This window comes from Nelumbo lutea, chromosome 8, assembly GCF_056320005.1.
Source record: "Nelumbo lutea isolate HS-2025 chromosome 8, American lotus-T2T, whole genome shotgun sequence".
Taxonomy (NCBI): Eukaryota; Viridiplantae; Streptophyta; class Magnoliopsida; order Proteales; family Nelumbonaceae; genus Nelumbo; species Nelumbo lutea.
Window position 1 is genome coordinate 33,048,894 of NC_142691.1, and position 11,023 is coordinate 33,059,916.

An 11,023-nucleotide genomic window follows, 5' to 3' on the forward strand; every position below is an offset into this window, starting at 1 on the left:
AAATGGCACAAGCCCAAGATAAATTGGGCTTGGTTAAGCTTTGGGCCTATGCACATAAAAAGGCATGGGGTAAATTGGGCTTGGTTAAACTTTGGGCATATACACAAAAAAGGGCATGGGCCTCATTTAATTTTTAGAGTTGGTTTGGCTTGACTTACCATTCCCATTCTTGAGCAATGTGGGATTTGAAACAACACTAAATAATGAGTGCTATCAATTGAATGTTTTTCCTAGTCCCACATTGCTTAGGCAATGAAAATAAAGGCCTTGCCTATAAGGGCAAGTTACATACTTGAGTTGGCTCAAGGGTTCACACATGTATTGAATGTGCCAACTAATTAATATTTATTTATATTTTAATTTTTATACTTAAAATTTTTATATCTTATGTAAAATAATAAACATTTAGTATAAAATAAAATATATTTGCATATATATAACATATATAATATAATGTTATAATATAAATTTAAAAATACATATTATATTATATTGTGGGCCAAGCCGGGCCTGGCCCAGGCTTGAAGTATTGGGCCCAAGACTGGCCCAAACTTTTCTAGGCTTGATGTGGGCCCAGGCCCGAAAATTTGTGGGCTGGGTCAAGAATGACCACCCCTAATGAACAAGTTTTTCTTTCTACGTTGCTCTTAATGGTTCTTTTCCTCATTTACTTCTGTGTTTTTGTACTTTGTGCAAAATAGCTAATTACAGGGGTTAATAGTGAATAAGAGGTTAGCTAGCCAAGTCTTTATCTTCTTTACAGGACTCGTCACCCTTAATATGGTGAATGGCGACTCTAAAACCAAGTGGGCATTTTCCATGAGGGAAATTTGGTAAATGGTCTATGCCTGAAATGCATTTGACCACGTTCCATGATGGGTCACCAATATAACGAAAAGAGCTGAATTCTTGAATCAAATTTGTTAAGACCACATCTCAAACCGGACCAAAGGCTGAAAAGTTTTAAACTTCAGAGCCTGATTCAGTGCTATCAAGTATCAAATATCACTTGTATTTTTATTACATCCGTGCTTTCCCATAGGATTGGTTATTCACAACTACTAACTATAATTATGCCCCTAGATTCAAATTCTCTCATCTCTTATACAAATTCTCCTCAATAATCTCCTCTCATGATTTGTCAACTCTATCATTTGTTAGAAGTTCAGGAAGATTGTTAAATTTCTAGGCTTGTCGATTTATATTGTTGCCACAGCTGCATAGTAAGATAATTGTTTGGCAAAAGAAGTGAACCTTCTCTATATATATATGGCCTGAAGGCAACTCCCTCCTACTCTCCTAGCAATTCAGTTCTTACATGCAAGGTTCAAAGTATCGACATGCATTGGCCCATATCGGCCGATACATATCATTCCGAGACCCCTCCAATACTCCCCTATAGTGAATGTATCGAGAGTCAGACCGGTTCAGGGGATGGAGGAGCCCTAAACTGGCCCCCCTGAACCGGTTTCAAAAAAAAACTAAAAGAAATACAGTATCCATTCGCCCGATACACCCAAACTGCCAGCATATCGGGCATGTAACTTGCTTACATGTATAAACTGCATCCAACACATCTGTGAAGATATCCATTTAGTAACATAGGTTAAGTTCTATCATTTTATTCAAATGCAGTGCAATCTTTTTCCACCAGTGCAAATCTGAAGCAAAACTGAACCAGAATTTGCAATTCCTACTAGAGCAAAATGAGCCTTAGATGTTAAATACTTTAAGCTTAAATTGTGTAACTCAAGCATAAATAAAGATATATAAAAGACAAAAAAGACCCGAAATGGACAAAATGGGCGGGTCTAGGGCCAATCTTCTGACCCATGGGCTGGATGGAAGCCTTGCTAGAAGCCCCATTGCAAAACCCACCCAAACCCAATCGATCATCCACACCCAGGTATCTCACTTTTCGTGATTCGTACCAAAAAAAAAAAAAAACCCTACAAATCCAAAGCAATTTTACTTCATAAAACGAGCTCTCCTTTTCCTTGTAGGTCTTTTGGTTTTTGGTTTGTCACATACGTAACAAATAACATGACCCAGAAACAATCACGACTCCCTCTGTTTTGCTGCCACCACAAACGTCCAAAACACTAATCTAGACAAAATCCTTCCACCTTTCCAAATTCCAACTCCCAAACTCCTCACCTCTATCCTTTCACTTTCCCCCACATTTTCCTTTCACGATCTTTTACAGTTGGCAGTTCCCCGCAAAAGCGTCCACCAGCATTTACGCCTCTCGAGACACCCACCCACCCCCCCTTCACGCCTGACTCGTGACTCGTACCCTCTCCCCGCCCCCCCCGACTCAGTAGAACAAGAGGAAGGAAGGAGAACGAGAGGAAGAAGCTTCTTAATCCGGTGGATTTCCGTAGTACAGTAGTACTAAAGGATTTGGTTCTGTTGTAAAAATAGTGATTTTCAGGGGCAAAATCTTTTGGTCTACTGTACGCCTATTACGTACGTCTCAGCTGAGATGCCCATGCTAACCATCTGTTTACAACGCTGGCCTTTCGCTCTTGGCCCTGATGATGACTCTGATTGTGTTCGCTGCTCGTTCTGTTCGAGAACCTGCTTAAGCCCGTGATTTCCGACACGCTTCTCGAATTTATTACGCTTCTGCCATTCCCATCAATGCCCGTCTCCCTTCTCTGCTGTCGGTTATAATTATGACGTTGATGCTTCGGGGATGAGATCGACGGTCGAGAGCCCGATGACGCCGAGTATCGGCCGCTCTCGGTGATTATCATCTCTGACCGCAGGAACAATAGATCCGACGGCTGCAGATCGCTCCACCGTTGTTCGAACTGGGGCCCAGTTGGATTGCCGGCGGAGATGATGATCCGATGCTCCAATCGACGTTCGAGGCTCTCCCGATTGCGGTCGGGTGTGGATTCCGGCAACAGAAGGCGGTCTTTCCGGCCACGGTCGAAGCATCCGACGGACACGGAGGACACGGACTCTTTCTTCTTCCTCAGGCTCGCGCTATCGAGAGATCTTCTTGAGTCGTGCGCTTCCGAATCGCTGGGCCGGTGCACGACGATTTGCATGAACCGACTCGTTCTCTCACCGGCCGATGAGTGCCGACCTGATATTCTTCGATACCAAGCTGGGACTGGGGCCGGGGCCGGGGCCGGGGCTGGGGCTTCAGCAGCCGAGTTGCGACCTCGAGTTTCTGAACCGGACCCAGGCCCGGATTCTCTTCCCTTCTGGAGCTCCTCTACTACGACTGCAACACTGTGAGGGCTCTCCTTCTCTTCTGCCGATTTCGCCTCTTTCACTACTTCTTGTTCATTTTGTTCGACGAGTTTGGTTTCATCGACCAGGAGAACATCTTCTGGATCGACTCGGTAGCGGCAGAGAGGGCAAGTGGAATGAGCGTCGAGCCAGGTATCAACGCATTCGACATGGAACGCGTGCTTGCATTTGGGAAGCAGCCTCAACACCTCTGTGGTTTCAAACCTGGTTAAGCAAACGGCGCACTCGAGCCCCTCCTTGTGTCCCCTGAGAGACCCAAATCTGAAAATGGGTAACGACTCGATCACAGAGCGGTCGATCCCAGAGTTCCTCCTCGCTGCATACGAACCGGGGAACCCAGAACTTTGATTCCCTGCGTACCCACCAAAGCCGCTGCTCCGTTTACAGTGTTTTGCATACAGAAGAAGCAGAAATGTGATAGAGAACATGGTCGTCAGGACGCCGACGATTACGGCAATACTCGGCCTGAAAGGAGTGATATTCGATTTCGCAACAGAAGCAGAGGGAGGTGTAGGTTGAAGATTCGTTGTAGAGATATCACCTTCCATGCTGCTTGGGGCAGAGGTGTTTCTTCCATCATCCGCCATTGACGTGCTCAGACATAAAGAAAAGAAGAAAAACAGAGATACACTGAAGTTGAAAAACCTCGAACACCCGAAGACACCCATCTCTGGTCCTGTAAACTGGAGGCTCTGAACAAGAAGAAGAGGTTCAGAAGGAATAGAGTGAGGGATTCTATGAGTTGGGTTTTCAGGAAAAATACAAAGAAGAGAAGACAAAGGCATCTAACTGATTTATTATTATTGAAAAGAAGTGAAAGGCAGAAGGGTTAATCGGTGGAGATAATAAACCGAATAAATAAGAGAGAAAAAAGAGAAAAATAATTGGTTCGATTGCATCTCGTCATCACAGTCAGCTTTAAAGGAAGTTTCTGTGTCCGGGACCCCGCCCCCCCATCTTGCTCCGCCACCGTCACCGCCGGAACACCTGAGAAAGCATATAAAACAAAATAACGGTGAACTTTATTAGGATATAATTGAGTATACTGTAGTTGGGCTGAACCGGAATAAAGTTGGTCCAGCCGCCGCCATTGCGAAAAGCCGGAGCCAGAGAATCACCCAAAGGGTTACTGAATTTTGCACGGGTCCATTCACATGGCAGTTTTTTAACTTTTAACCGTGAAGGACTGAATATCACTGAATAACTTTTAAGCCCATAGTAGATTTCATTTTCTCTAGTTTTTGGATTAGGGTTGGCTAACTATTTTATATTTTAATGTCATATTTGAATCATGTTTTTCGAATTATTTTGGTTTAGGAATTATTTGGGCAATCGATTCTGTTTTATCTTAAACCTAGTCTCTGGTCAAAAATTATTGAATTGATTAATAAATTATTGATTTAGGCAATCAAATCATCAGTTGTTCGACTTATTTAACGATTTTTGGCCATTTTTAAATTTGAATTATTTTTTATTTTTAATTTATTTGATCAAAATGGATCATCTGTTTGAACCAGACGATTGAATTATTGACCCAAAAATCGATGGCAAGTTCCGATTTCGAATTATTCTTTAAAACATTGATTTGAACTAAAATTAGAAATTTTTATTATCTTTTTTCTTCAAAGATAGGCTTAATTGTTTTATTTAAGAAAAATAAAATGACTTGTTTAGAAAATTTATAAAAAAAATGCTTCTAACCCTTTTTCCGAGGGAGGGATAGCCACGTGTTTGAAGAACCTTCAGACGTTGAGGGTATGTTTGAAAATTTGGGTCCACTTAGTTAAACATGCAAGCCAAAAAGGTGTTGCATACAAGGTTTCCTTCTTTAATAAACGATGTATAATGATGATGTGCAAGGTTATAATAAAGTTGATGTGGATGTATCCCCATAATTAATGAATGAAATGGCATTTGCATTGATTACTAAATAAAAGAATTGGATATGTATGTACATCCCAATCATGTTATAATTTTTATCAAATGGATATTTTTGTGAATCTGGTTATAGGCCAAATAACTTGTTGCGTGATAGAGTTATAAAGTGGGTTGTGTACGGCTTTTGAACGATTTCCATTCTTATCATGCGAATTTTCACAATTCCACTTTTGGAGTTTTTGACCAATTAAAGGCCATCCGTGAATTTTGATAAATGCCATTGATTGTTTAATATGTGTATGATATTAGTTCAGAAGTAGGTTTGTACATAGGTTGGGTTGGGTTTTGTTTTGTTTTTTTTTTTTTATATATATATTAACATAATATATTCAGGTCTGAGTTTGAGTCAGGCTGATTAGAAATTTGAAAAAAAAGGGTTTTTTTTCCTTTATTCAATAAAAAGTTGCTTTATTTATATTAAAAGATCTCAAAAACCAAAAATAGCAAATCCTCATTGTTACTTGAAAAAATATAAGAGGAACAAAGAGAAACATATTATATATATATATATATATATGTATATGTGTGTGTGTGTGCATTTTCTATTATATAAAATATATTTTTTATCATATAATATATTATCAACTCATGCTTGGGCTCGGGCATTGGCCGGGCTTTTTGAAGAAAGCCCAAGCCTAGGGCGAAAGAAGGTCAAGTTTGGTGTATTAGGCCCGAGCTTGAGCTCGTGGGCTTAAAATGCATGTCCATGCCCGACTTAGAACAAGTCAGGCTGGGCTGCTCCGTTGGGCTACCCAGCCCATGAACAAATCTAGTAACAAGTTTTTCGGATATGATGTCTCTTCAATATCATAGTCGAACCCTATTCTTATATAATTACATAATCTCACATACTCATACACTTACATACTTTCTTAATCTCTTGTTCCCTAATCCCTAATTCTCAACTTCATTTAAGTTTCAGCAAAAAGGCTTGCTTAAGTGTCTCAAATTAATAATTTGAGAGGCTTAGAAGCTTCATCAATTGAAATCAAGTCCAGACTGTGGACCGATGGACTGGGTAAGTTGTAATTAATTTTTCATTTTTAGGGTTTTAATACTATAAATTTATAAAAATGGTTGGTTTCTCTCAAAATCTCTTTTCAATATGTTCAACTTCAAGGATGTCTGGTCACAATACGACAACATCAATATGGGTACTAGTGGTTCTATGGCTGATGTTGCCGAAGCCACCCCTAGCAATGCTACTAGGAGTGGAAAGAAAAAGACCTGCAGCCATGTGGAGAAATGTTTACTATAGAAACTCTTGAGGGGGGAAGTTAATTAAAAGAATTATTTACATAAAATGCAAAAGTGATTTTAGTTATAGTAGCAAGGGTAGTATATATTGATCATTTGGTTAGACATATGGCCAGTCATCTAAAAAAATAAAAATAATCAAAATCAAACACAAATTGGGTGTGAGCTTTTTGATAAATTTGGCTATTCCCAATAAAAATGAGACAAGAATTAATTAAATATTTTGTATCTGCTAATTGTTGAATAATTGTTTATATAAGTTGAGGACCTTAATTTAAAAATATTTTTATAACAATCAATAAATCCCTAATTTAAAAAATTTTCTAGATATACTCTTAGAGCAAATGCTTTAAAATTGTTTTATTCATACAAAGAAAATTTAATTTTTCTTTGTCAAATCTTAGTTTTAAAATTCCACTTACATTTGATATTTGGACTTCCAAATATAATATTAGATATATTTATGTTACAGGGCATTTTATTGATAAAATTTGACTTTTACAAAAAGAATTTTAAGTTTTACATGACTTGAATGACCACATGTTAGCCTAACAATTGTTGTTAGTATATTAAGTACTTTACATATTTATGAAATTAAAAATAATTTTTTTTCTATTAGTTTTGATACTATCAATAATAATTATTTGATAATAAATATTTTAAAATCTCAATTAAGACCATTTTTAAATAGTAAATTATTTCTTATTATAGAAGTGCACCTCACATCTTAACTTTGTGTATAAGATGTTTTAAATATTATTTATCTTCATATTTTTAAAATTAGAAATTGAATTATGTATATTAGAGATTTTGGAACAAGAAAATAAGAATTTAAATATTTATGTCAAAGATATGGTCTAAAATATAGAAGTTTTGTATTAAATGATTAACATAGGTGAAATTCCACCTATTCTATGTTAAGGATTTGTATTTCATGTAAAGATTTTCTTACTAATTTTTATAATGAGAAAATGCCCCATGATTTTATAACTGATGATAATTGCGAAATTGTAGTTTTGTATAAATGATTTTTAATTTTTTTCATAATAAAACTAATGTATTTTGGAGTGTTTATTATCCAACTTCTTGTATTTTAGTTACTCAATTATTTTTAATTAGTGAATGTTTTTAAAATATAGAAATAATTTATAATTTCAAAATATTATTAATGTAATGGAAGTTAAATTTAAAATAATATTGAGAAAATATTTCTCCTCTCTATTGCTTAGTTGCAATGTTAGGTTGTAGGATTAGAAAACATGATTTAGATGTTTTACTTAAATCTTATTGTGCAAATGTAAAATGTGTGATTGGAACAAAAATGATAAAATTAATAATTTATTATTTGAAATGCATAGTGTATATGAATCTCAATTATTAGGACATAGAAGAACTTGTAAAATCACTATTAGAACCACTAATTCTAGTAATGGAAGAGATAGAGTGTGATCACTAATAAATAAAAGACAACAATCTGTTACTATTTCATCATCAAGTTTACTTACTAAACTTCATTTTTGTTTACAAACTAATTTTAGTAATTTAATAGATTCTCTACCTTTGAAGAATTAAATAATTTTGATATTTTAATATGATGGAAAGAACATGATAAAGAAAAAATTATCTAGTGTTTGTCACTATGATAAGTGATCCACTAACCCCTCTAGTTTACACAATTTCATCAATCTTATTTTAGTGCAGATGATAGGGTATTGGACAATAAGAGAAACTGTATGAATGATGAAAGCCTAGAGATATGCATATGTTTGAAGGATTGGTTGGATGCTGAAGACAAATTACAATATTTGGGTGGGCATGCCACCTCAATTCATGGTTCACCAGAAGTAGATTATGCAAACAAGATCAAGGAGATGGAAGAGGTGGGACTTGAAGTTGAAGAAAATAATGAAGCCAATATTTTTCTTTGTATACTCAATAATTGTATAACATTTTTAAAATTATTACAAATTTCATTTTTTTTCAGTTTTATTTAAAAGTTTTTTATGATTTTTTTAATACCACTATAAATTTTTATTTTGAATTTTGTTATATATTTTATTCAAATTTATTGTAATTTTTCAAACTATTTTTTTTACTTTGCATTTATTAAATTCAAATAAAATAAAATTTTCTGAAATTTTCTTTTTAATTTGTTGTCTATTTTGTATTTTGTTAAGTGTTTTTTGTTAAATTTGTATTTCTCTCAAAATTTTTGTCATTTTTACTTAGCAAAAAATTAAAAAAAATGACAAAATGTAAAAGACTTGGCTCGACTCAACCCAAGCCCGAGGCACGACTTGACATTGCACAGGCTCACCTGGGTTCCTATCGTGGGTCATGTCAGACTTGACCTTTAAGGGATTTCGGGCCAATCAAGCATGGCCCGCCCAAGCTTGTGTGCCAACACAACACAAGCTGCCATGGCACGAGTAGGCCACAAAAGTAGGCTGCACCAGCTCGACACAACCCACATTACACCTCTAATGATACTGTCTACATGGCATGTGAGCCAAGTAACATGTCATATGGACATTATTGTATATACCCCAAAACAAACATTTTTTAATACCATGAAGTACAGAAAGAAAAAGACAAAAACTTTGTTGTTCTTATTGTTTTCTTATCAAAGAAAGAAAAATGATGAGATGCATGATGAATCAACTATGATGGTACATGTATTAGTAAAAACTCTTGCCCAGGGGCGGAGCTAGAATTTTTTCTTGAGGGTAAAAACCTAAAAAACATGGATAGGGGGGGCGGGGGGGGGGGGGGGGGGCAAAAGCTAAGAAACATAGGTAAGGAGGTCAAAATATAAGTAGAATTTAAATGGGCTTTGTGGGAATTTTGAAGGCTTAGGGGGAGCCATGGCTCCCCTCCGCCACCCTCTCTGGTTCCGCCCTTGCTCTTGCCTAATCCGAAAGATTAGAATTTGAGGTATACCCTGATGAAAAATCAAACCCAATGGACACCTAATGCTGCATTTGGTATTTCTTATTATTTTAAGGATTTATCTCCTTTTCTCAGTTAAAATACCGACTTTTTAACTACTAAAACAAGATAAATTGTTAAAATAAGGAATACCAAATGCGACTTAAATGTTGTTTTATGTAATGTAATTTAGGTAGCATAGTCTTACCCTCAAGTTATTGTAGCCATACTTTCACAAAAACTCAAAATAAAACTTAAACGGATAACTTTTATATTGAACAAAAGGCTATTGTCCAGCAACTGAAACTATAATAGATAAAAGGTTAATATGAATGTGAGATTGAATACATGACCAATGCAATAGGTCCACTATTTAATGAATGGTTTAATTAATTGTATGGAAGTTTGCCTCGAGATGAGCGCTGCCACTCCCAGTAGATCTCAAGCCTTCGTTTGCCTCTCAGTTCAAAGTTTCCTCTTCGATTTCTCCTATTCAACCTGAGAAGATCTCTGTCGCCGAAAAAACCCCATCCTTAAAATGGGTGAACCATCAACCAGCTATTCTATTTTCTCAAGAGATCCAATGATCTCTTGCTCCTCTTCAGTTTTCCCTTGTTGGAAAAAGCATTCATGGCCATTCTCCACATCAACTGATCAAAGAGGTTCTGACTGATTAGAACGACGAAATACCTGGTGGTCACAGCTTTCAATCCTCACCAGGTTTGCTGAAGAAAGCGAGTTCTTGAAAATGTTTGGCTTCGTGGGATGCTACGAATTTATGAGAAGGGCCATAATGCAAGCAACGTAAGGGGTAGGAGAAGAAGCCTTCTGATGGTGTTGTAGCGCAGCTAAAGAGCCAAAGGATTGAGAAGACGACGGTATTTCGTCAGACAGGTTTCTTTTCCCAGAGCACGACCAGTGTAATAAGGAGAAGATTGATGTCTGCTATTAACGAGAACCAGAACCGTTTTGTGTACGAGACGATCTTGATTGATGTCTCAGCAGATGATTGCCTGAATGGTCGCATCCCCATGAAAGTGCAGACAGCTGAGTTTTCATGGTGCCCGGAAAATGGAGTCAACCACAGATTGGCAACATGATTCCTTCACTGTTGACAAAAATGAAGTTGTTGATTAATGCCATTAGCATCCTGTTTTTTCACAATCCGTGCATATATGGCACCATGAGAAGAGATGCATAAAATTTTGGGAAATGTAATTTATATTGGGGAAGATGGGGTCATTGTAATTTTGGAGGAGAAGCTCTGAGTCACGTCTGAAGACACTGTTTTTAGAACGTTATTTGCCCCCACTCAATTTTACTGAGTTTGTTGTTGGGTTACAGGAAAATTCGTTTCAAGGATACAACAGAGCCTTGGGTGAGAATCTGCAACCAGTAAAGTTAAAGAGTCTCCAAAGAAACCTTCTGTGAGACTGTAGCAGACCGGACTAAGAGAGAGAGATAGTGAATTTCGAAATTGTGTGTTTTGGAGTCTGATTCATGCTCCTTAAATAATTTGTGAAGAGGTATAAAGAAAATGTAGGTGCTGGTTTAGAGAATGCACATTGAACAGTCACAATAAAATTTGTTAATAGTTGGTGAATATTAACTTTGAATTGTGCCTTTTGATCAC

At 36.8% G+C, this 11,023-nt stretch overlaps 1 protein-coding gene across 1 annotated transcript; it reads right to left on the reverse strand.

The window, feature by feature from the left end:
* Nucleotides 1-1,707: 1,707 nt before the first annotated feature.
* On the reverse strand, nt 1,708-4,674 carry ATL43 (RING/U-box superfamily protein). Its single transcript, XM_088956961.1, has one exon. It carries the CDS (start codon nt 4,050-4,052, stop codon nt 2,466-2,468), a length of 1,587 nt encoding a protein of 528 aa, XP_088813087.1. The 5' UTR covers nt 4,053-4,674; the 3' UTR covers nt 1,708-2,465.
* Nucleotides 4,675-11,023: the final 6,349 nt, after the last annotated feature.